The sequence below is a fragment of the Oryzias latipes genome, chromosome 1, assembly GCF_053564925.1.
Source record: "Oryzias latipes strain Hd-rR chromosome 1, Olatipes_Hd-rR_3.1".
Taxonomy (NCBI): domain Eukaryota; kingdom Metazoa; phylum Chordata; class Actinopteri; order Beloniformes; family Adrianichthyidae; genus Oryzias; species Oryzias latipes.
In genome coordinates, this window is record NC_136237.1 from 9,524,260 (window position 1) to 9,550,717 (window position 26,458).

Genomic DNA, 26,458 nt, shown 5'->3' on the forward strand with positions numbered 1-26,458 from the left:
TTTTTATACTTTATCTGTTATATTTATTACTTCTACATTTTAGGAGTGTCTTCTCACCCTTGGCTGGTTTCGGGCTCCCAGAGTGTTGGCCCTGCTTGTCCTCTGGCATCTCTTGTTCGGGGTCCTCCGAGCTGCCTGGCCTAGTGTGCCCACGTTGGGCGCATTGGACCTGGGGGTTGGGGGACAGTGGGGCGGGAGGTGCTGGGGGGAGTTGTGTTTGTGCTGCTTAGATGCTGACACTCCAGCCAACAGGAGGAAAAGGCGGACGGCGCCTTCTGGGTTCTCTCTTCTTTAGCTTTGTATAGTCATCTCTCTTTTCATCTCTACGGGTTGGCTGTGGTGCAGCGGTAGGGTGGTCGACCTCTGATTCCTGCCTGGCCCGCCCATGTGTTGAAGTGTCCTTGGGCAAGACACTGAACCTCACCCCCCCTCTGGTGGAAGGTTGGCACCAGTGTTCGGCAGTAGTGGACCTGCCACCACTTTGTGAATGTGTGTGTGAATTGGTTTGTGACTGTAAAGCGCTTCGGGCCTTCGAGGAGGTAGAAAGCTAAGCAAATATACGCCATTTGCCATATGGTTTGTGGTTGTTTGTGTATTTTGTTATGCAGGGCTCATTCTATTATTTTACACCATGCGTGGGAATTGGTGTTTTTGCATTCTCGTTGGTTTTTATGTCCAACACCTTGAGCTGTTCTTGTTTCATACAAGGTGCTTTAGAGGTGCTTTAGAAAATAAATAATTTGAATTTAAAGATTAAAAATGCAGCAAAAATATACCTACACTTCAAAAAATAAACAAGAAAAAAGGAAAAAAAAAAGAAATTAAAGATCCTGTTGAAGTTCTTCATTCTTGTCAAATAAAGCACATTTTTAATTTGATTTACTGGCAGATTTATTTGCTGAAACTACACGTGTTTTGGTTTTATTTTTGCATGGAAAAACTGCAAATTTTCCAAAGTCATGACTCAGTCTTTGGAACATTTGTTCTTCCCATTTCAGTTGTAATAACCTCACCTCATCCAGAGGTACGAAAATGTACTTCAGGATCTTCAGGTGATGAAGACCAGTTTCTCTTGCTCACTTTCACAGTTTTACTGTTTTTGTTTGCAGGCTTTCTTCTGCGCATCAAAGAGCTACTTTGTCAACAAGAAGAAGCTTTTATTATTTTAATTTTTGTATTGTCATTTAAAGAAAGTAGCATTCTGATTTTGTATTTGCCCACTTCAAGAAGCTCTGGGCAAAAAACTTTTTTTTTGGTTCAGATATTTACCTGATTAATCAAACGGTTTGGTGGATCCTGGGTGACCAGCAGCTGTCTAAGTGTCCTCACTGTGATTTGGTGGACGTATGGACCTTCTTCCTTCCAGCTTTTCAGGATTGTGGTAAATTTGACCCCACCCCTGCAGAAGCTGCTTGGCGGGAGTTCTGGGTCCAATGAAGATGTGCTTGGATGACACTTTGATTTGAAGATTCTTCAATGCGATAATTTACAATTATTGCATTGAAGAATGACCAAATTCTGCTAGTTTCATTGTTGTAAAAACAATGTCAATAAACAGTTCTACTTCTTAATCTTAACATTTTGTCAAGAGGCCTAAACAAAAGATCTGCTCATGAAAGGTTTGGTAAATCTCGCCGTGATATGTGAATATTTCTGCTTAGCCTCGCAAGACCTTCATGCAGATTCAGTGTTTTTTGGATGCAGCCTGACAGGAGGATGTGACTGATGCTGTGAAGGCGTCCGTGCAGCAACCAGAGGCGGTCTTTGCTTTTGTGTAGTTTCAAAAATATTTGGCAGCAATTTATAACAAACTACATTTATTCTAGATTTAGATTCCTAACTCGTTGTACAGTCTGAAAGGTCGTTTCTGGAAACAAACAAAACATCATCCAGGAAAAGAGTTTGCATGGAAACAAAAATCACTTCAGATTAGAAAACAACAGGCTGTGCCTGTTCACGTGCACACAGGAATTCTTGGCGTCAGGACGAAGGAAAACCGTCTAAAAGCCTTTTTTCAGGAGAAATGGAGTTACAGTCGAAGATGTAGTAAAAAAAACATGAATGTGACTTTGAAAGAGGAAAAAGTCTATTTACAGCTTGTTAAGCAAACCGTTTTAAAAAAACAAGCTTAGAAAAACAAGAACCTGGTGGAGCTGAAATATGGATGATGCTTGATTTCACACTTTCTTCACTTCAAACCTTTTTTTTTGTACAAATATGCAGTTTCTGGTGTAAACTACAGTGACAAATTAAAAAAACAAACAGACAGAACGTGTTTTTAAATGATGGAAAAGAGGAGAATAAATGTGATATAGCAGAATGGATTTGATGCACATCCTCTGTGATACTAAAACTGTGGTTCTTTCATTAAAACACACAATTGTTCTTTTAACCATAAACTCATAAAGGCTCCGCTTCACCGATCTACTCCTCACCAAACCAAACCCATGTGTGCAGGAGCAGTTTTCCCTTTGAGGCCCAAACATTTACAGGACTGACGCTGGTCGGGACTAAAGTGCCCGCTCTGTGCAGAACCCTGAGCTGCTCCGATGGCAGGACAACGACAGAAAGGATGCTGATTGGTGTTTCCCACCTATCCTTTAGCCCAAAACAGAAAACAGAAAAGAAATCACAAAGACAGCTGCTTTCTAAAATGATCTTAAAGCTCTATTTTTTACTAAGTTATTTAGAAATGAAAAACTGAATCGGAAAGTCTGAAAAGTTTGGATATCCTTGGATATGAACACGAGTGTGGAACAGAAAGAGGGCGCTGCGATGCAGAGGAGTGTTAGAAGAAGGACCAGCACTTTTTCAACATAAAAGAAAAGGTTCAAATTTAGGAATAAGTAATAATTGTGAAGTAATCCACTTTCTAATAAAATCCCTGTTTCCCTCATGATATCCAAACTGCTGTCATTTCTGTTGAGGAGCATCTTCAGGGACACGAAAAGGTCCATCACAGACTAAAGAGGCACACAGAAATCCGGAACACGCCAAAACTCTTCACTTTTTAACACTTTCATGTTCCCATCATGCACCTGGCAAACATCCACTCACACAAACATCTGTTCTGTGCTGCAGCGCCCATTATGACTAACAAAACATCTCCAGAGAAAAAGAATAAGCTTCATTGAAGGAAAAAAAGCAGTTTGATTGTTTGTGGCGACAAAACCGAGCAAAGGCTTTCCTCTTTTTGTTTTCTTAAAAAATACTACAGACAGCTAACACTGTTCCTGCGCAGACAGCATGTGCTAAAGAAGATGTCCTCTCTAAAGCAGCATTTGCTCTTCAGGCGCAGACTGAGAATGCTGTACAGCAGAGGATCTCTTTGGGCAGGCAGCCTGCAAAGACAGCAGGTGCCATCCATGCGCAGACAGTATTTGCTGTTCTCTTGCAGACACTCTGTGCAGACAGAAATCTTGACCATGCGCATCCAGCAGAAGGTTGGTTGAGCAGCTCGGTTGTTTCACAGCAGATGGTTTGTTACTCTCAGGATACTGAAGTCTCAGTCAGGCCACTTTGGCAGATGCAGATCAACATGAGAAGATGAGAGACAAACATTTAGAAGATGACGCTCTGCTTTACTCCATTGGAGACTCGCAGCTCAGGCTGTAGGGGTTTCTTAGATTTATCCTGCTTAAAGTTAGAATTACAGTAAAGATGAGCTGGACTGAAGTGTAAACAGTTGTTTGGATGCGGCACTGCAGGCCGACGCCTCGCTTAGTGTTGGATGTTTGCTCACGTGCAGCTCGTTAGTTCAAGACAGAATCTCTGCTGGCAAACAGGAGGCGTCAGGAGCAGAGAGCACATTTCTGCAAATCTCTTCTATTACTCCTCCTCTTCTTCTTCCTCCTCCTCGTCATCATCCTCATCGTGGCAGTGGGTGATCTCCTGGGGCGTCTGGGGGAACAGGTTGGGGGGCTTGATCTCGCTGAAGGAGCGGGTCAGCTGGTGGCGTTTGCTCTCCAGCTCCTTGCAGTCGCTGCAGTGGGTGCGGTTTCGTGTGGCGAGTGGAGACTCTATGTCTATGTCCACATGCGCGTGCTCCACCGTTGACTCATGTGGCATCTGCAGCAAACGGGGGGAAAGGAATAAAATTCAATGACGATACTGGCAATATTGTTAATCTCATCCAGTTTATTTGTTCTCACTTTCTTACAAACGTTAAACAATCCCTTTGTTTTGCCTGCAGGCGTCCTCCTCTGACCTCTGTGTTTCATTTGGAACTCAGGTTTTCCTGGTTCTACTCTGATTTAAGGTAAAAGTTCCGTCTACCTTCGTGTTCTTAGCTTAAACAGACTTTTAATGGAAATGTTTTTATTTTTAACGTGAAAGTTCGTTTCTCCTTTGGTCGACTTCTCAAAGGTCAAACCTATCTAAAACCACTAGGAAGAAAGTTTGATTTTTTTGTGACACTTTGAGCCATTTTGAAACAAAAATTCAATTTAGAGCTTTTAATGTTTTTTTGTTAGCAGCAGAAAAGCTGAAAGGCTACAATGACGTCTGAATCCTAAAATACAAATAGAAAACAAGGGTGGGAGGGGCTTCGGCACGCCGCTGCACACCACAACCAGACGGGGTTCTGCTTGTTGACCTTGATGAATGGATTTAGGTCAAAGATAAACACAGCTATAAACTCAAGCTCAAAATAAAAGCATATCTAGACTTTGGTCTTTCGGAGCATTGAAACAAAGAGATGGTCACATGTTCGGTGGGTCTTCAACCACAGAGGGGCCTCTGCAGCATCTGCATCTGATTATTATCATTGAGAGTCCTAAACCCAAAGAAGACGTCAACAGCTGAAGAAGTCGCTCATGTTGGAAAGCGTTGGTGGTGAAATACTAGTTAAAAGGTTTGGCAGTGAAGGACAGAGCAACCTTAATAAACAAACAGAGGGATTTGCAGACACTCACCAGCACGTGCGCGGCTCTAAACAGGTAGCTGAAGGGGTAATACAGCAGGTTGATGAAGGAGGCGGCGTACAGGTCGGCGTAACGCATCACCTGGGAGGCGAACAGTGTTTGTCGAGAGCCGCTGCGGAAAAGGCTTCCCATCATGCCGTAGCACATGTCCATGTCATGAGTGACTTTCTGAGGGGAGGGGAAGACAACAACTATGAGGAAGAGGAGGAACCCTTGGTCATTGAGGAAGGTGGGGAGTGTGCCTGTGCCTCCTCACTGATTCTCTCTGGGATCACATTTATCCCCCCAAAGCTGAGCTGAATGTCTGTTGATTATCAAAGTCAGTCTACTACAAATCCCACAATGCATTGCGACCGCCCCTGTGCTGCTCTTGCTGAGACAGCGGCACCCGTTTGTGTCAGAATCAAACATGAGTCATCTAAAGGAGTGCAGACACGCGTGAAACCTCCTCCAGATCTGTCCTAACATGACTCCTTCACATGAAGCTCTCCGTCTGAAGGTGTTTCTTTTCTATGAATTGAGATCATTGTGGGGTTTTCTTCAGAAATGAGCCCTTCATACCTTCACTCTCCTCTGAATGGTGCTGATGTCTGGTCTCTCGTTGCTGCTGCTGTCCAGATGCCTGCAGACAGACAAGGAGAAAGACGCTTTGTCAACCTGAGAGGACGGAATGAAATACTATCCTGCTGAAAGGCAGAATGTCACACATGTTCAGCTCATGCCAGAACATAAATACAGCAGGGGAGCTTCTGTTTCCTGCAGGAGCTGCAGCCTTTACCCTTCTGACCCTCTTCATGAAGGTATGTGCTCACATGCCTTTGATATGTGCAGCCAGCAAAGTGCAGCAGAGCTGGAGGCTTTAGGGGTGGAGGTGTTTGTGGGAGGGGTGTTCTTACTTGTAGAGTTCTGCCAGGAAAACGTCCAGGCCTTGCAGCTCCTCAAATAAAGCTGCAAAACACAAAAGATCCACATCTGTCACATCTGCATCTGTGATACCGATGTCACGCTGATGCTGCTCTTCTGAGGCTAAAGTCCCATCAGTCAAAACCACTGACTGTATATAGAGACCTGGACTGAACGCTCCCTCCTCCCTCACGTTCAAAACAGGAAGTACCCACTGGCTCCAAGAAGCCAAAATCCCATTAACTTCTATTGAGAAATAAACAGCTGCTACTCAGTCATTCTATTGCTCAAAATAACTCTGCTACGTTCTTCACATCTTCTTGCTAATCCTAATTGTTTTTCACATTTTTCTTTATCATAGTAATAACTTTTAGTTCATAACTGATTGGTCAGTTTAGATGCCTCAGTAAAAACATGTGGTTCCCACTGGCCACACCTCAAAGACTTGATTGACACTTCCTTGAGCTGCTGTCAGTGGAAGGGGTGTGGACTTCTAACAAGCTCACTCATGACTGGCGACAGTAGTTGACATAGAAACGTTGACTCAGACCGACTCGGACCAATCACTGTGGTCTGGCTCCAACATGGCGGTGTCCGCATGGCAGAAAGATTACGGCTGAATTAGCTTCATTTTGCTGGAGCTAAGGCATGATCTAAGGGTGACGTTACACTCGATCCGTCCAGTTCTCTCTTATACAGTCAATGGTCGTAACACCTGGCTGTGCAAAATGTGTTCTCTGCATTTGACCCCTCCCTTGGGGGGCCGGGGACCTTCAGGTTCCAGGCAGAACCAGGGCAGTGAGGGGTACTGTTTGGACTGTCAGACGGGTCACATGACTCACATCAGCTGTTTCTCTCAGGTGTGGGCGTCTGAACGGAGCTGTGAGCTCCAGCTTTTGAGGGCGTTCCCTTTCTCTCCGTTTGTTTGACTTTGACCCGAGGATCGGTCTGGCTGTGCTGCTGACTCGAGGTTTTTCTGTTCTGCTTTCGCTCTCGTAAGCATCTGGTTCCTTTTCCTCCGCCTGTTCTGTGCTTGTGGAACCAAAACACTGCTTGTACTATTTCTCACCTTTATGTTCTGTTAAAAAAGAGCTTGAGCCAAATAATCTCCATAAATCTTAGCAGGTTTGGTTTTTGACATAAATATTTCCTTTTTAAAAGGTGTTATCATAAATGGAACATAGTTCTAATTGATCCAGGCTCTTCTAGGACATTGTTTAGGGTGTTTGTCACTGTTTAACATTCTTTTTTTCCAACAACCCCAGACTTTGGGCTAAAGACTATGGATCATTACTTCACATTACGTTATATTCGATTTCTGCTCGTTTGTGAACAACTTTCTTAGTAAATACCGTTTTACATTTTTGAAAGTTTAATCAAACATCTCCGCTTCTAAATTTCCTTTTCCGCATTAAGAAACTTTAGCTTCTTCAGCATTGCCAGAGTTTTTATCCTATACTCATGCTGAGTCTGCATTTCCTCATTTTTGTTCAGCTATTCTCAGAGTTTGACATGATTGAGTCTTTTTGCTAAAACCTCAGCCTTTTTCAGCTTCTTTTCTTCTTTTTTTTGGCGTCAGATTTGTTTCACTTTTTAAAAAAAGTGTGAATTCACCACAGACGTTTCGCACGAAGACAGCAGGAGGGATCAATGTGTGTAGAAAACATCTTTCCGTCTGATGCTGTTGGCCCATTTGTTCCCTGTTTTTATGAACACTCAGCTTGTCTCACCCCCTCTTGGCGACGAGTCTTTTTGTTCAACGGCATCATGGGAAACTGAATTTTTCCAGAAAGAGAAAGAAGAACATCAAGACTTCTAGAGTGTTTTATGAAGAATCCAATGACTCTTGTGGGAAAAACACAAAACTACCGTTAAGAAAGAGCATTTAGCATCTGAAGGTGGAAAGACGACAAACTCAATGATGACTTCTGTGCCCAAAAGAAAATAAAGAGTCTGATACCAGACAAAAAAAACAATCCAGCCTGAAAATGCAAAGATCGACAGAAAACAGGTTTAGACTTTTGAATCAAGAAAATGTGGCAAAGAGCACAAAGGAGGAACGCCAAGAGGAGGGTGAGCTCAGCTGGACAAAGGTGACAGGTGTGTCTGCGTGGCCACATCACAGACAAACGTGTTGTTTGTGAGAAAAAAGGTCAAAGTTGAGGAGATTACTTTCAAGGAGATCAACGTGTTTTAGAGGAGAAAACACGGTTCTTGTCTGAGCGTGCCTTTATGGGAGGCTGCAGAGGCGGGGCCAAGTTCTCAGATTTACTCTGCTACCTGATGGTGGGGCGGAGGTACACACAGAGCCTCAGCTCATCGCCATCTAAGACGTTCCTGCTGAGAGTCCCTGACACCATGGAGTGGCAGGAGGTTGAGGCGTGAGGAGATCTGCCCGAACGGGTCAGGTTTTTTCTTCAGACCCAACCCCGACCGGATCAACCGCTGACACATCAGTGTGTGAGTGTGTGTGCTCACAGCTCTTGTCGGTCCACACATGCAGCTCCTGGGCCAGCTCAGGGATCACTAGGAACGTTCTCCAGCCTTGACGCTTCTTGGACTTCAGGATGTCTCCAAAGATGTGGTCCCCAATGTAGACTATGTCCTTCCCTTTGGCCCCCAGCAAGTCACACACAGTGTCCGAGGAACCTGGTGGTGACAGAGTCTGTATTTACACACCGTTTACTTGCTGTGCTGCCAACAGCCGCAGGAGTGACAACATCCAGTCTGACCTCCAGAGTAAACTATCCCATGCTGCAGAGGTCCAGTGTAGGTTCCTATTTTTAGACGACCTGTGGTCTGAAACGGTGAAGAAATCGATCAAACACAAACTTTCTGTCTCAGAAAACAGGAAGGTTTTCTCCGTCTGCCTGCTCACCGTGTCCACCTGGCGGAGCACCGTCCCCTCCCCAAAGAACATCGGCTTCCTGGCGTCCACCAGGATCAGATCAAAGTAAGACTGCCAGGGCCGGTGGGGGGTGCCAGGCTGCAGATGAACAGAAGCAGACAGTCAGACACGCACATGCTCATAACCCTCGTCTGCCAGCACGCTTAAGCCCCTTCAGCTCACCTGTGGGCCATGGGGGAAGTCAAACAGGTAAGTCATGATTTTCTGAAGGAAAACAAAACAAAGACTCAGGAAACGTGAAGCCCTTCATAGAAACCAAGCTGAAAAGGCATCTCTGAACGCCATGCTCACATCCGTGTATTTGTAGTCACTGTTGGTCGCCAAGAAAACCTTAGCGACTTCGTTCATTCTGCTGAGGAGAAGAGACAGCTTGGCCTGATGGGAAAAGAAAAAGCTGTGAGCCCCTTCATACAGAAGCTCCTTCACAAACTGACTGGGGGAGGAAACTCACATCTTTCACCACATACTTCTCCATGTTCTCCACAGTCTTCTCTTTCAGCGTTCCCTGAAACACAAGAGGAAACCGCATAACTGAAGACAGCTCCAGCAGAGGAGCATGCTGCCCCAAACACATTTACAGACGTGTGTTCAGAGCACACGTCTGTAAATGTGTCTTCACAGCAACACACTCTCAATCCAGATGAGTTCAAAAACTCAACTAGCAAACAATGCAAAAAGAAAAGAAGCGTGATAAAAAGAGAAATAATCAAAAACATTAAAGTTTTGGGAAAAATGTAATGCTCCTGCAGAGGAACAGTTATGCTTTTCCAACCATTTAGTGGCTGGATCCAATATCCAGTCCCGCGGTTTCAGTGAGAGGACTCAGATTTCAGGAACTTTGACATCTTCCATTAAAAATCCAAAGGAGTTCTATGGGGAATGTCGGTGAAGGTTCTCATTTCACCAGGTGATCTTAAAATGTCTTGAAGTTAAACCCATGACTCAACTTCAAGAGATATTTAGGGATGTGAAAAGTCTGAATGAAGCTCCAGCTCCGGCCGTTTGTCTGAGCGGAATTTGTTGTTTTTGAGTGTGGGAGTAAAGGTTAATCCCGACATGCTTGAACATCAGCACGCAATCCTCCATCAGCTCCAATCCTCTCCATTCTTTTTGTGTAAAAGTATGGATTTTTTCCCCATCTTTTTCTTCCACAATCACCCATTTGTTTACATAGTTTAACAGTTTAAAGTCCCACACCAAACGTCTTTTGATCTGTTGTAAGCATTCCCAGTGCTTTTTTAATTATGATTGTACTGTTTTTGGGTTAAACCAAAAAACCTAAGTCATTCCCTAGGACAGTTTCTGCAGAGCGGCAGGAGTTCATCTGAGTTGTGGACCGTGTGGAAGTGAGCCTGCACTTATTTCCCATCATCCATTTGTTTACATTATCTCCTGCTACCTTGCAGCCTCTCACTCCCCCAACCTAACAAAAAAATGCTGAGCAATATTGGAGCTATCTAGTCTTACAGTTTTAAGCCAGATACCAGCTCAGATGAGGAAAACAAAGTCGTTTATGGATCTATTAATCTGCAAGTAATTGCATTAGCGGGGGGAGCAGGGAGCTTGTGGCCTGTCAACTGTAGTTTGTACGAACCAACTACAAGCTTTTTCAAACAGCATTTTCTTGTCTACTCCTAATTCCCCAAGATTTGAATAAAGAGATACGCAAAGACACAGTTTTAATCCTAATTTTCTTTATATATATCCTCCAACGTGAGAAAAATGCTTTAACTGTACTAAGGTTAAACTAAAGTTATTAACTTTTACATTATAAAGTAACAGAAAAGCTGTGTTTTTGGCAGAAAGAATAAATTAAGGAAAATAAACCCATCTTGAAACCAAGTGATGAACCTGATCAGAGGTCAGCTTCACAGCTGCTCTGAGCGTTCCTACTCTACCTTGAAGTGGACCCAGTCGACGGCGTCGCGGACGTCCTGGAACATGCTCTTGTAGGACATGAAGAGGTCGCCATTTTTGAAGCCGGTTTCACAGCTGGGGGAGGGGAGCAAAGACAGACAGGTACAAAGCCGTCGGACAGGCCTGATCTTTACACAGCTTCTCAAAAGCTTGACATTAGTTTTTTGGTTTGCTTTTAAATGGGATAGCCTTCCCTTGTTGGAGGGTCCCCAGCCAAACAGGAAAGCATTCTCCCCCTAAAAGACCAACAACCAGGTTTCAGAGGACAAAGGACATGCAGCCATTCCAGATCACATTCTCAAAAATTACAGGCTATTAAACACCTTTACAGCAAAAGTAAGGAGATTATGGTTTGTTATTTCAGGATTTTAATCTGTGATTATTCAGAGAAGATGTTTTTCATTGCTGTCTCAATCTGATGAGGTTCCATGCTTTGTAACATCTGCTGCAACAGATTAAAGAATCCTGTGGTTTTAACAGAGAAGAGGAGGGGGTTTTAGACTGAAGTCCCATGGGATTACCATCTTTAAGGAATTAGCTGAGATTAGCGGATCAGACAGCTGGACCCTCCCATGCTTTGGTCTTGAACCTGTGTGGCTTGCAGCTGTCTTTGCGTCATCATGCGGCGCTCAGAAAATTGTTGCTGAGTGCAGCACAAAAGCTTCTCACCTAGTGTAGCTGTCACAGTTGGTGAAGAAATCCACGAGGCAGGCCAACAGGTAGGTTTCTGAAGAAGACAGACAGACAGAAGGTCAGATGTCCGTCTCCTGCACACCGTCAGCACCTCCTTGCTGCTCTAGACTTCACCTGGCAGGTTGAAGAGCGTGTTGAGGATGTAGAAGCGTTCGGTGTCGTCCCTCTGGATGAACTTGTTCGGGTACCGTTCACGGATGTCCGGTCTAAAAAGAAGAACAGTCAGTTGAGGTAGTAACACATGGAGACATACGGGAGGAATCGGACAGAATGACTCACCCTCGGAGGAAGTTAAATCCATGGACACAAACCAGGATATTCCCGTAAGCGTCCACCTTCAGCAAGTTCCCGTACATGTTGTCAAACACCAAGCCCCTGACATGAGCAGAGAACAAAGGCGTCGTTGTGTGTGAAGAACAGAATGAAGAACGTGACAGCGCAGAGACGCATGGACCGACCTGGTGGGAAAGGACGGATCATAGACGAAGCTGAGCAGTTCCTGGGGGTAACCGATGGAGACCAGCCGCTCCACAGTCAGCTCGAAGCCGAGAGACTCATACTCAGGTGACTTGTAAACTGGAAATAAACAACACACAACAGCTCATGTAACAGTTCAGAGCAAAGCCAGAGCAGAGCTAAACTGCAGAGGATTTTCTCAGAAAACATCCTGATGTTTTTGTTGACCGTGCGGTGGAGGGCTGGAAGTTTAGGCCACACCCAGCTTTTGACAGAATCCTCCTGAAAAGATTTGATAGAACCAGTTTGTCTACACTCTAAATGAAGCTCATGACCCGTCAGGACAAAGTTCATGGAGCTTCAGGAGTGAAAAACGATAGAACTGCAAAAAGGAAAGTCTGAAGAACATTTGTTAGTCTGAAAGAAAAAGAATTTCACCAGAAGTTTTGCAAAAGTGCAATAATCTAAGGTTATGAAATATGTTTTCATGTAAATATTTGATAAGATACTTTTGTTCTCGCAGTGGAAGTTTTATCTGCTATCAAACTTTAGAAATGTTCTTTTTCAAACCACCACAGATTACGATTGTTGTGAAAATGAAAACTAACATTAAGAAACAAAAGGAACCTGGTCCATTCTCCAAAAAAATCCACGGCTGTCCCTCCATAGCAGATGTAATAAAGAGGAGGGTGTTCTTCGGTATTCTGATGGTGGTACCAGTGCTGGTCAACACCGAAGCTGCAGAAAATCTGCAGTTTCATTGGTGCACCTGCAGCCGATGTCCTCAGGGTATTAAGTTCCACTCCTATGAAATGTTATCCGAGAGGGTGCAGCTCCTTATCTCATAATGATTAAGCCTCGGGATGTTACTGGACCATAGAAACGACCCCCAAGCTTCAGTAGAAACACACATTCGATTCAGATTGTCCAAACCACAAATCCCACTTCATGGAACAAACCAGAACTGAAATAAAGGAAAACAAGCTGCTGATTTATGAATCACCTAAATCTAACAAATCAGAAATGAGTCCACCCAAATATGAAATCATTCATAAAATAAGCGAAAATTAAAACTCTAATAAATCTACTTTTGTTATGAATTATTGTGGGCTGTTTTCGCACTGACCTGCTGTCTATTGAAAGAGAAACTATTAGATGAATAAATGCAGGCTGAACTGAATATTTTGGTGAGACTTTATGTTTAAGAACATGCTTAAGTCTGTGACCGTCAGGCTGCCCCCCCCCCCCCCCCCACACACACAGCTGCTCCTGCTCAGAGTCCGCGAGCCACGCTGAACATGCGGTTGTGCAACACAAATACTGTTGAGCAAAAGAGTGCCCCCCACCCCCACAACCCCGGGCCTGGAGCCACAGGGCTCAGGTCTACAAGGACAGGCGGGAAAATGAAGAGTGGCTCTGTTTTCAGCAGCAGATCTGACATCCGTGAACACACACTTCAGAAAACAGAAACAACAGCCCACAGATGCTAAAGCAGTAACTGACCCTAAACATTAAACATATAAGCATGGAGAGAACTTCTGTGTGTGTTCGTGTGTGTGTGTGTGTGGGGGGGGGGGGGGGGGGGGGGGGGGGTGTGTGCAAACAGGAAACTATGTCAATCAGCAAAATGTTGAGCTGCTGCAGCGTTTGTCACAGGAGCTCTGGGGAGGGGGTTGAACAAAGAAACCCTCAGCTTAGAGGGGCCAAGCAGGGATCGGTCCTCCCTTCTCTGTATCTGCATGAGACTCACGCACACGCCTGATGAGGACTCTTTTAAAGGCAAGTGTGTGGGTGTGTGTGTGTGTGTGGGGGGGGGGGGGGGTTGTGGTCCCCCTGTGCCCACAGCAACATTGGACATTGTTTAACCCCCCACTCCAAACCGTTTTAACAGGTTCATTTGTAATAGTCTTGAAAACCTGTGATGCAATAAAAAAAGCTGCTTCGCACTTATGCTGTCCAATGGGAATCAATGTGACCCCCCCCCTCCTATCAATAGCATTGATGCTGGATCAGTCGAGGGCGGGGTCAATCTGCAGAGTTTAAAGATGCTGCCATTATCGATAGAAAAACACAGAGCGATTTGAAACTACAACTAAAGCAGAAAAGAAGTTGTTAAGCTAACAGTAAAGTCCACAGTTCCGCTTTTATTTTGAAAATATCAAATAAACCAAGAGAGTAGCTGTGGTTTGAACGAGGAAGTCTGGAGTGGCAGAGATGTGCAGGACATGTATGAGAGCTGTAAGGCAGTGGTGGGATGAGTTTCAGGTGGAGGTGGGACTGCGGCAGGAAAAACTATTTGAAGTGGAACGGTGAGGATTCAGGGAGCGGAGGAGAAGAAGGTGGAGGACTTTCAGTTCTTCTGGTCTACAGTCCAGGGGAACAGAAAGGAAGAACAAAGAGGAGGTTCATGGATGTACAGTGAAGAAGGACATGATGCTGGTCGATTTGCTGTAGTGCCCCAAAACAGGAAGGAGCCAAAAGGTAAAGACAAGAAAACTGACAAGTCAGACAAGAGACAAGCTTGTAAAGATCTTGTGAAGGAGTAGTTTCCTAAACCTTAAAGTTCTTCCCGCTAAACCATCTGGATGTGAAAGATGAGGAGGTGAGCTTTGATGAACTTGACCTTCAGCTCTTTAAAATAAGACGTTTGTTATGACACTGACCTACAGTTGCACCTGAAAAACACATGTTCACCTTTAAAACCTTTGAATTACTGTCTGTTGCTTCAATCTTCTGAGCAAGTTCTGGTCCTTAAAGTTCTCAGAACAGAGACGACCCCTTTCTCCTCTCTAAACAGAGTTAGAGAGCATGAATGAGTGAGTTGGCACTGCAGGGTGCCTGCCGCTGCTTCTGTCCTTGTTTTTGTGGTTTTGATGGAGTCTTGAGCTCCTTCCGCCCCTCCCACTGCTGTCTGATTCATTCCCTACATACTCTACCAAGAACCAGCAGAACCGCAGCATCTCATGTGTTTGACAGGATTGCTGTCAGACCTGTTGTCCCTCTGGTTGCTGAGCAGTCTCTGCACAGTTTGCAGGTCACTTCAGGCCAGCATGTAATGCACACCACCCGCACACAAGGTAAACAACCCCCCTTGTTCTAACAAATGATTACAGCCAAGTGTCTCCAACAGGGACTCTGACCACAAACACGTCAGCATTTCTGTGCAAACGCAGACATTTTTCACAGATTTAAAAACTCCTGGGGAAAAAAAGTAAGATCAGGACGTCAGCACCGCCATGAAGGAGGGAAAAGGGGGTTTTGAGGCCACAATCTGTTAGAAAACTGGGACAATTTTTTCTTCAGGCTGTTTTCTTTAACACAGAGCCAAGAGTCCCACTTATAATTCATGAGAAAGTCTTTCCAGGTCAGGGATCCACCTGGTTCCTGAAGACCTCTTATGGCTTTTTAGTCACCTGGACAGTCCTGGCTTCTGCTTTCGGTCCACTGCAGAACCAGGATAACCACGTTTTATTTATAAAACTGGCACAAGTACATCACTTTGTGGACCAGCATGCATCCCATAGGTCTCAATGGCCCAAAAAACAAGAAGCCCCTGACTGCAGTGTGCAGACCGAGGCGTGTCTCAACATGGACGTGGTTAAGTGTGTTGTGTTCTGCCCACCGAAATCGCCATTTCGCATTTTACAACCTTCCATGTGCAATACCGCCATCAAACGGACTTGAAATCATTTAATTAAGGCTTGCTGGCGACATGCAATATAAAATGTATACTAGGGATGTGTCGAAAATACATATATTAACACGTACTTCTTGACGTTCAGTACGCTCTGTAAATTGTCATGGGGTCAAATGCGATATCAGTGAGGTATGTGAGAATTGTGATGTCATCTTTTGGGTTCCTTGCATAAACCTATTGTGTATCTATATCTTCAAAAGAAAACATTCTGCAAATAAGGCAATAAAACAATGAAAAAATATATTGTGATATATCGGCAACAGTCTAAACTACCACAAGAAATTCAGAAAATGTGCTTGTAGTTCATAGCTTATTCACAGGATGTTAACAAAAATGTTTGTCAAGTTTATGTTTGTTCTGTAAAACTTGAAAACATCAGAATTTAGTTGTAGAATTGTTTTATTTAAATGCAACTGACCAAACAGTTTAGCATTCTGTTTTATTTATGTTCCTTTTTGAAACTTTCCTTTAATCGTGTTCCTTCAGTGCGTCTGTTATGTTCAAAGTCTTATAGGGAATAAATATTTAAATGTAAACATCCTCCTGATGATTACACATTTGTCTTTCTCAAATTTGACAAATATAGTTATTTGGATTATTTTGTGATATATATTGTTATTGCCTGATATGAAAAAAACTATATCTTGATGTAAAATATCGCCTGGCCCAAGATGGGGGACATATATTAATGAAAACATTAAGATTAAAACTGTGTTTCTGAGTATTTTCTTTTTCAAATCGTTGTGAATCAGGAGCAGATAAAAAAATTCCATTTGAAAAAGAATAGTTTTGTCATGTAAAAAACTACAATTAGCATGCCAAAAGCATGAAAAACCTCTGCACCAACAGTCCTGCCCACAACTCAGAGGCGAATTTCAAACGAACTCCTGTCGCTCTGCATAAACTATGTTCTAGAAAACGACAGGTTTTTGATTTTGGCTAAAAACGGCAAAATCCTGATTAAAGACCACTGAGAACACTCTTTTAACAGATCAAAAGATGATTGGAATGGGAATTTTAAAGTGAAGGACAAAGATGCTTTATAAAGAGGGCTGTTGGAAAAAATCGTTTCGGCGATATATCTCGATAGTTCATGTGGCGACCATTCAAAATGCTGTCAGGATGATGTTCTTTTCATTATTTATGGGCATCCTTCAGAGTATGACTCTTGTTTTCCACTTAAACTTCCGGCTGCTAGTTGGCAGCACAGCACACTGAGCCTCTTTGAGCTCTACACCGCACAAAACAACAAGATCTCAGTGAACCAGCACGACTAGTTTTACTTAGGATGGGTAACGAAAGAAACTATGTGCCATGTTGCTGCCAGTATCTTATAAAAATGCGGACTGCAGTGCTTAGTAGCGGGCGGGCTCAGATAAGAACAAGTGAAGAACTGCAGCTGTGCAGCGGGCTCATGGATGGAGACTCCGCCAAAATGCTCTTGGCAAAGCGGGCCAAAGTTCTGCAGAACCTCACAGCAATAGATTCTAGTTCAGCGACCCGATGGATGAGAGTGGTGTGTACCACGCTCTAAAAAAAGGCCATCATCGTGGCGATGAACGGTGAAATACATGTTTACTTTCGCATGTGAGAAAGCCCGGCTGCAGCCGTGGTGCAGACTGTAAACAAAGCATCTTAGCCACATTAAAGCAACTTTCTGTCACCCTGTCATGCTGCCTCATCATCACACTTTAATCTTTCTGGAAAGAATTAGTGTTTTGTTTTTTTCCCTTTATTTTTGAAGCACCGTTCAGGCTCCTAAACCATTAAAAAATACTGGAGAAGCTACATTAAGCAATCCTACTTTTAGAACTTTATTGGTTAAGGTCTATTGATTCTATTATTTTTCTTATACTGAAATATATTTTGTTGTGGAAATCAAACAATGTTGACTGTTCCCTTTATATATTTAAGTTACCAAAATAAAAGCACTATGAATTTGCTTGGGTAAAAGCAACTTATATATGAGATACAGTTGCAGAGCTCAACATTGCGATCATTACATAAACAATCAAAGACGTTTTGAAATTCACAAAGTTTTTTTCTAACTTAGACTAAAAAAAAAAGAACATTTGTTGCGGTACAATATTGGGTATCGTATCGTGGGACGCGTATCGGGATACGTATCGCCAGACTGTTGCCAATACACACCCCTAATGCTTTATACTTGTAACTCTGTGCAGCGACGCTCATCAAAAAGCAGCCACAGCTGCAAACATCTGGGAATTGGAGTGTTTAAGAAAAGAATGAAAAACTCGGACAAAGCTTTAAAACATTTTACCGTCTTAAAGCTTAAAGTTTAAATGTTTTAAACACTGTTAACGTGGATTTTACAGAAAAATGTAAAAACAAAAAAATGCCTTCACCTAAGAAGGCAAAAAGTAAATGTTTTAACAGATTGAAAAGTGCAAGACTGCTTGAAGAAAAAGGCCGCAGCGCCTGCAAAGCACATGTTGCCATGGAAACACGTGGTTGTCCAGGTTAGCTGATTGTAAAAGATTTTTTTTTAAAGTTTTGGACACATAGAAGTGAAACAACCCTAGTTTGAAGCACTATCAGTGGAAGTTTCATGTTCTCTAAAGAGTTTTTGTTTCATCTGTTGTCACTGACTAGCTGAAATAGTCTTTAGCATAGCTTAAAGACATCTTTTTCTGAAACAAACAGGATGGTTTGTGGTTGAGTCTGAATCTTTCATGGAGATCTTAAAGGTCTGAAAGATTAAAGCCAAACCTTCTGCATCATTTGGTACGACCCTGAATGCTTTTGTTTGTGTCAGAAATGCTTCCTGGAGAAGATAGGTGGAGCGCTAACAGCTTTTCTTCTCACATAAGCAGCAAGCTTGAAGCTTCAGGGTTTTCTGTGGTTTAGCTGACGCGCCGGCCTTCAGATTGGAGCAAACAGTCTAGAAAGAAGCCTGAAGAACTGCAGGTCAGCCATCTTGTTTCAGAGAAACTGCAGCTGTGTGTGACATTTATTTCGTCCTCCGTCTGTGAGTGACGGAGTGAGCAGAGATGCCACAGGCTAAGGCCACCAAAACCGGTCTGCTGTGAGGACATAGCCAGCTTACAGAGCAGCCAGAGGGGATGAGGAAAGACAAAGACAAATACATGTCAGCCTCGTTCTGGCCTTATTTATAGCAGCAGTACAGCTTGGCCTAAAATAAACCTGACGTCTGAAATGTGGAACAGAGGCCACCCTTCCTGGAGAGCAAACTGTCACGGACATTTCATGGAAAATGCAGGAGGAGCTTTACTTTTTACTTTTGCTCGTTCACATATCTCCTTCCCTGTAAGGCGGACTTATCCATGCTCAGTCTGTCGCAGTCCTAAGTGACCATCAAGTTTAGACTCATCTATTTAAAGAGGTCTATGTTTATGAAGACACAAGCAAAGAGTAAAGTAAAGCTGAACTTTGACGATAAAACTCTTTGATTCCTCTTCAGGCAGGTGCTGTAAACCTGCAACACCTCACTTGTCAGAGAAGAGTCTCATGCATCCAGGTGACGTTGTGTTGAAGATGAGTCATAGGATCTGGACTTGTCTTCTTTTCAAAAAATGTTTTGCCCACATTTGTAGTTAAGTATTGAGCAGAAAAGCTGTCATAACATCGTTATGTAACAGAGTTAGAGAAAAACAGAGACAAATTTAATGAAGGAAAACGCCTTAAAACTACAAAATGAGGTTTTCTCCAGTCCTCTATTTTTCTTTGCCTAAACTTTCTTTAGATTTAACATCTTTGCTCCCATTTCATCCAGCACATTTAAAAATAAGTGGATCCATCATCTCTCTCAAGGGTGGGCAATCTAAGACCTGGGGGCCATACACAGCCCAATAAACCTTTTAAATGGCCTATACCACGCAAAATCAACCTTTTGAGCTTTTAAGTGTTTTTAAATTAGTATTATGTATAAGTGTACACAACAAATAAACTGACATTTGTTTAGGTGCAGAAAGTTACTCTGCATTTAAGTGGTGTTGAAAGATGTGTTGTTTTTGTTTTTGTTTTGTGAAAACAACACCTCATGGATACAATATTTCTTTAAGTTTGCGTTTCTCCCTGGTGAACATCAATCCATTGGTGCAGTTGGCACAAAATGAGAACAAAAGCCTCCAGTTTTTAAAGAAAAACTCCAAAATGTTCTGTTTTAAGAGGACTGACTCCCATCCATCCAGACAGACAGACATCAGGTGTGGCGCTGCGTGCTGAAAACAGCCAGGATCTATGGCCGATGGAACAGAGCGTCTCCAGCTCAAGGCTGATGGCCAACACGCCTTGGGAAGAAGTACGGGCAGATTTGAGCAAAAAGGGAATATGGCCTCTTCCTTACTTCACATATCCAGTCAGTTCTCCACACATTTCCACAGGGGAGTTCTTCAGGTATGGGTTTCATCCAGTAAAAAGACTGCTTTTGTTCTTTGTCTGTCTATGCCCCTAAACACAAAACTGCAATCTTCAAAGACGATGGTTTCCCCCCCCAAAGCTCCTCTTTCAGACTTACAACCCTCCCACCCCACCACCACCACCATCATGAGAACACTCCAAAGATACGCGACAGCCAAGCTTCTCGCAAACATTAACACTTGGTTATGAGCTCGCATAAAGAGAAGCATGTCAACAGCTGAGCATCTGTGACATCTCCAGCTCCTGAGCAGGGATTGGGACCGTGAGCGAAGCCCCTTCCCAGGGGGGCCACCACTGCTAAACTCAAAAAACGAATGCGACCTGCTTTCCAAAGCCGGGCGGCCTCTATTTTTAGACCCGTGGAGAGCAAATGCTGGAGTCATGTCCCTGAACAAAGAAGCACGGGGTAAGTTTGCACTCCACTGATAAGAAACGGGAACAGGAGCACAGAGTCAAGCGCAGATGAAGCTCTGCTCACATGGAGCTAACCAGGACTAAATTGATTGAGGTCTTCAGCAAACTGCTCTTCAGTGACCAATCAGAAGAGAGAAAAGGACTGGAGGACCTCATTTAGGACAAAGACTCATTAGTTTAATGTTTTATAAACATAAAACCATAAATAAATGCCTTTTTAAAAGAGTTACTCTAACTTGATCAAAGTTCCATATTTACTTTTTTTACTCCTGTTATTTTTAAATAGTTTATAATATGGGTATTATTTATGTATAAAAGGAACAAAGAGAACGTAAAAGTTTTCACTGGTAAAAAAATTTAGTCAAATTGTGTTTGGAGTAAAAAGTCAAATAAGTTTTCAAATTTGAACAGTTGTTTTAAATGAAAAATTAACTTTTATAATAAAAAAAGAGAAATGTTAGATAACAAAAATATTTTAAGTACATCAAATATGTGTAATTTTGTTTTAAAATGATACAAAGTAAACTTAAATTAAAAAAATAAAAACTCTTGTTGACAGGGAGCCAACTAGAAAAGGTTTTTTTCTTCTCTTATCGTTTCAGAAAAAGGTGCAGGTCTTACCTGCTAAGGTGTAATCCATGTCAAAGCCGAAACACTTGATCTTCTCCATCGCCAGACTTCTGTTGACGAAGATCCTAAAGAAACCAAGTTGAAGAAATGGTTAGGTAGACGTAAACACGATTAGTAGCAGTCAGGAGGACAGAGTAGAAACTTCGCGTGCATATTTGCGCTAATGACTTGAACTTTTCCCCTCTTCATCTCAAAGCTGCCTGAGGCGGCTCGGGTCACCCAAGTCCACCACAGACTCAGAGCAGAGCTGGACTCCACCATCTTCTACTGAAGTTCAGCCAAAAGTCATTCCTTGACTCCACTTACACCAAACACGACAACGCCCAATGAGAGGTCGCTGGACAAAAACCCAACATTACAAACGTGAGAGGACAGAAGCCTGAAGACACTTTTCAGTGGCCCCCACAGTACAGCTGTGTTCCTCCACAACTTTCTAACTTTCAGTCTCCCTGTAGCCGCACACTGGAACTCAGGTGGAGCCTGGAGAACCTGGAGATGAACCCGGTGATCCCCAAAGTGTCCTGTCCTTCTCACAACTCCTCCACTACCTGGCAGCAGATCCATAGTGAACCAGTTCCCATTTGGAGTTTAGTCCAGGACACGACCGGCAAAACATTCTGTGTGAAATTAAGCTGGAGTCGGACTGTTCTGACGGGCTCCCCCCACGGCAGCCAAGAGCCGTGGCCACAAACAAAGCGCCCTCCCTCCCCCCGGCTTTCTTGCCATTCAGACATTTTCTGACTTGTTGCAAAAACGATTGTGGCCTTTCCGCATCCTTCTCTGTTGTTGTGTGTTGCCAGTTGGGGCTGTTGTTGTGTGATGTTTGTGATCCCTCGAAGAGGTCCAGAACAATCCGAGGCGGTGTGGAGCGAGGCGCGCCGCAGCAACAGCTGCAGAGCTCGCTGTGGAAACGCGAGCAGCGGTGGCGGTCCCAAAAGCTGATATTCACCTCTAACAGGCTGGAATCTGCCTTAAAGCTGCAATCCAACAACGTTACAACACTGATCTCAGTTTTTATACGTTTTAGAAGAAAAACTACACTCCCAAATAAACACTGAAATATCTGAATTTTCCTGAAAAAGATCAAACAGTCTTACTGACATTTAACTTAGCCTCCTCAGAAGTTTCAGGAAGACTGAAGTCCATCAGCGAAAGAAGAAGCAGCTGTTCTGCAGAAGCTCCCCGTCAGCCTGATGGAGCCAGCCGGCTCACGTTGAGCCGCAGATTTCACTCCTTTTCTATTTTAGAGCATCATTAGCTTTGGAAGGTAAGATCTTTCCGGGGGGGTTAACAGCACCACAACACATGCCACTCCTTAGCGACCCTAGATTAACAATAGCAGGGGTGGACTCTGCCCCTGCATGTTACCCCCTGCAGATAAACACTGATATCAGCTTTATTACTGTAAAAACAAAATCTTGTTTTCCCTATGTGTATGTGTGTATGTGTGTGTGTGGGGGGGGGGGGGGGTCCTGGGTTTTGGTTATAGACGTTACTAAAAAGGCTATAGAATCAGACGTGGTGTTTAACTGGAGCTTGGTGGGCTGAAGGCCTGGGAAGTTCTGCACAAATGTTCATGCCGAGAACCAAGCAGTCCAATGTGGGATCCGATCCAACAGGAGCTGGTCTGCTTCGTGATTTCCGACGTGTCCCACATAACAACCACCAGAGACTCGGAGGGGAAGCATCACTACAGACCCGGAGCCCAAAGAGACAGAAAAAAACCGCTATCCACTTCAACTCCTTTCAAAGGTTTATGCAGAAAAGGAGGCAGATGAAGAAAACAGTTGGGTGTCAACAGTTTTTTTTGCCTCTGAATTGATTAAATTATAATTATGTTGTAATAAAGTAAATAATCCTTAATGTACAAAGTACCACAAGCTCAAAGTGTGGTTTAATTTCCAATTTAACACAAATCCTTTTATTCAAAACCCAACTTTGGTTGTCTCCTCCTTTCGCCGGCTCCCTTTAGAGATCTCTCTCTCTCTCTCTAGGCCTCTGACCTGGTAGCTCCAACCTCTGCATCCATCTCCTATAATAATCACAGTTCCTCCTCTCAACATGTCCAAACAATCTCAATCTGCTTCTCTGCATTTATCTCTGAAACATCTACCATGATCTGGTCCTCTGACGGATCCATTCTTGATCCTATCCATCTTCATCTCAGCTACCTCCAGCTCTGACTCGCCCGAGGAACATGGCTGCACCGTCTTCTACACCTTTCCCTTCATTCTGGCCGACGCTCTTTAGTTACACATCACACCTGAAACCGTCCTCCCCCCATTCCAACCTATTTCCCACACTGCTTCTCATACTTCACCTGCCTTCACAGGCCGTCCACGAAGACGCATTAACAACACCAGCAGTATCTGCTCTTGCGGGTAACAAGAACAGGAAGAGGCTTCGTTTTCCTGCCCACAACGTCAGCTGAGGAAACCAAAAACAGCTCTTCTGTATTTCTGAAGAGGATTTTTCTAAAAGAACATGAGCCACTTCTTTCACAAACGCACTTGATGGCTCCAGCTTTTGGAAGTCCTTTTTCCTTGTTTCAAAATGCTGTTTTGCATCCAATGTTACCATAGTTTTCCGAGTTTAAATCAGTTGTGGGAGGATGATGAGAGAGGAGTCTGTGATGCTTCCTCTGCGGATCATCAGATCTTCAAGTGGGGCCTCTCACCTGTGGTAGGGCTCCCTCCTGTATTTCTTCATCGCCAGGCCGTCCATGGTGGCGGGCAAATCTGCGTAGTTCTGCAGTCTGTCGCTCCATGAAGTAGTCATCTTTCTAAAGTGTAGAAAGTCTGAAGAAAAGAAACACAAACAGAACACAACGTCCTGTCAACTTTAGATGAGTCGGTCTGGGTAATTATGCTTGTTTAAAAGATTTTCTCACAACAGGGGAACATCAGAGGTTGGATCATTAACCAACACCAGCAGATGACAAAAACCGGACACAGATTTCTAACTCAATCAGTCTCCGTCCATCACCAGAACCTCCAGATCAACAGAGAAACGTGATTACAGCGGCTTGAGCCTGTGGACTTTGATCAGTCAGCCTCGCGCTGGTTTCTCCTCTGTTGACTCTGGGGTGGGGGGTGGGGGGCTCCAGCCCGACGGGGGCTGTCAGTCGGGCCGCAAACGCCGCGTGTGGCCTTCAGGGACACGGGGAACGGACAGTCCGGGGCCGCGGCGACTTGGGGGCACCTCCTTGACAATTGTCGCGCGCGTGTAAAGTCATAAAATATTGACTTGTAGGAATAAGCGACCGCTGACGTCATGGTTTACGGGTTTTCGTCGACCTCTGTTTAGTTTTTTTCCACGGTTGAAGCTAGCTAAAAGGGCCCCCACTCCGGGAAGGTCAGCCCAAGCTGAGCGAGTGACTGTCTCGAGAAACAAAAGCCGTCAACGGCCCGCGCGGGTTCGCCCGCCTCCCGTCACGGATCTGGCCAAACTCACCTCGGGGCTCCTCAAAAACACTAAAGCGCGAACGGTTGGTCTGAGCATGCGCCGTAAGCAGAGCAAACGCGGGCAGAAATCCTCAACGCGGAGCAGCAAACGTTCGAATGCGGGGCTCTGTCTGTGCGGGGCTCTGTGCTTCCCTGTGAGCCTCCTGCGGGTGTAGGCGGCGTTTGTCTGAGCACTCCTCAGAGAGGCGGAACTGGCTGTCTTCGTGGCACCGACACGTGACCTGCTATGGGATGTGAACACACCGCAGTCCTCGCGCAGGCCATCCCATAATACTCCAACCTCACCCAAACACCCTTCACGCTCACCTACCTGCCTCTGAGTCTGAACGTCTGCTCCTGCAGAGAAGTTCCTGAAGACTGCTTACTACATGATAATTAAATGGAGGGCAGCCTGGAGCTGTAGTCGAGTACGAGTAACGGTATTTCTGAGTATATTGCTCAAATAGAACAAAAAGCATGCAAATGAAGGATTCATTCATCACATCTGTTTGAAGGAACTTTTCACACAAATTATGCAGAGCTCCATATTATTTCCAGCCCAAACGCATTGATAAAAAAGGCACCTGTATGCATGTATCCACCTCATGCATGGTTGCTGTTGCGTGGAAACAGAATACAGGAAGACAGCTGTTATTTGGTAAGGGTGGCAGCGGGGGCTCCACTACTTGGCAGTGACTGTATGGCGAAAGCCTTGTGGTGGAGAAGTTTCAAAACTTCCTTTCATTTTTTTTTCTTCCAGTGATTTTGTTTGTGCTTCCTGTGCTGCTTCCTGTCCTCTGGTTGCCATAGTTACTAGCCTGCCATATTTGTTTTGAGGCAGATGGTGCTGTTTTTCTGCGTGTGACTGAGAAACTGAGAAAAGATGCAGAGCCACAAACCGTCGTGGAGCTCTTGAGGGATCCCATAATGATTCCACTTCACCACCGTGCAGCCATTACCAGGTTTTTACTTGGTTTTTATGTTCAGAAGTCTGCGGATGAGCGCCGACTCTGAAAAATCAGTGTAATAACACTAAAAGCTCAGCTGATAGTATACCATCCTGCACTGTCTGCACACATCATCACTGTGGAATGAAAGCTTGGATGTCTGTACGGTGACTGCCTCCAAATCCTTGCAGGGCAGGGGAATTGTTTTGTGCAGCAGAGTAAGTGCTCTGATATGTCATAATTTGAGGATGAATGCATCAAGTGGCTGGAAAATCCTCTGCTCAGAGAAATACAGCATGGAAAACTGGCATCTTGAAGCACCAAGACTTTTTTCCTGTTTTTGAAGCAGATGATTAAAACTGTGTTTCAGTATCTGTTCCAGTGTTTTTCTGTATGTTTGTGTTTATCTGAAAGTTAAATACGACAGGCTGATGAAGAACACTTAAAAGCTTAAATGCTTGAAAGTAAAGAAACACAGCAGCTAAACTTAGATTCAAGAAAACAAGATAATTAAAATTAAAAATGATAACAAAAAATTTGACTTAAATGAAAATGTTCAAATTTACTCAAGCTATATTTGCATTTGAATTATAATTTGTCACCTTTAAAATGACTTTTAATAAGTTTTTTAAAATACAATAAAGCTTTTACAGTTCAACTTTAAAATACCATGAAGAGGAAAAACAATCAAATCCATGGAGCACAAACATGTGAATAAATAGATGGCACAATAAGAATGTGCAGCCCACCTCCCACAATCAGAGGTAATCTGATTGACTGTAATTCACTCTCAGTCACTTCCAAACATTCACCTGTCTGCCCTGTAGACCAGCAGCATCTGAATGTGGATTGTCTTTGTAATTACCTGGTGTTTTTTTATACATATATATATATATATATAATTTATAATAATTTTAATTGTTACTCAATGAATGAAAATGTTTAAAAGTCTTTTTTCTTTAGATGTGAGTTTCAGAAACTGTTGACATTAAAAATCTCACATGCCAAAACAACAAATGCTGACGCCTGACTCACCACCATAGGTAAATAATAAATAAAAATTTAAATCAAAGACGAAAGAAGAATATTTTAGGGGGAGAGGGGGGTGGGGGCTTTGGGAGGGTGGC

At 43.7% G+C, this 26,458-nt stretch overlaps 1 protein-coding gene across 4 annotated transcripts; it reads right to left on the bottom strand.

Annotated features, from left to right (window-relative positions):
* Nucleotides 1-1,800: 1,800 nt before the first annotated feature.
* nt5c2b (5'-nucleotidase, cytosolic IIb) lies at nucleotides 1,801-24,921 on the bottom strand. Of its 4 annotated transcripts, none has more exons than XM_078949935.1 (18): nucleotides 24,716-24,921; nucleotides 23,619-23,739; nucleotides 20,933-21,006; nucleotides 11,802-11,919; nucleotides 11,623-11,718; nucleotides 11,458-11,549; nucleotides 11,320-11,377; nucleotides 10,632-10,725; nucleotides 9,185-9,238; nucleotides 9,025-9,108; nucleotides 8,896-8,937; nucleotides 8,704-8,811; nucleotides 8,558-8,624; nucleotides 8,304-8,474; nucleotides 5,819-5,870; nucleotides 5,484-5,544; nucleotides 4,914-5,090; nucleotides 1,801-4,068 (listed from the first exon to the last, which is right to left on the bottom strand). In XM_078949935.1, the coding sequence occupies exons 1-18, from the start codon at nucleotides 24,882-24,884 to the stop codon at nucleotides 3,829-3,831; spliced, it is 1,878 nt and encodes a 625-aa protein (XP_078806061.1). In that variant the 5' UTR covers nucleotides 24,885-24,921; the 3' UTR covers nucleotides 1,801-3,828. The 4 variants fall into 4 exon arrangements, with proteins under 4 accessions (XP_078806061.1, XP_004066235.1, XP_011477802.1 ...); XM_004066187.4 differs by lacking the exon at nucleotides 24,716-24,921 and adding an exon at nucleotides 24,395-24,705; XM_011479500.4 differs by lacking the exon at nucleotides 24,716-24,921 and adding an exon at nucleotides 23,832-24,573.
* Nucleotides 24,922-26,458: the final 1,537 nt, after the last annotated feature.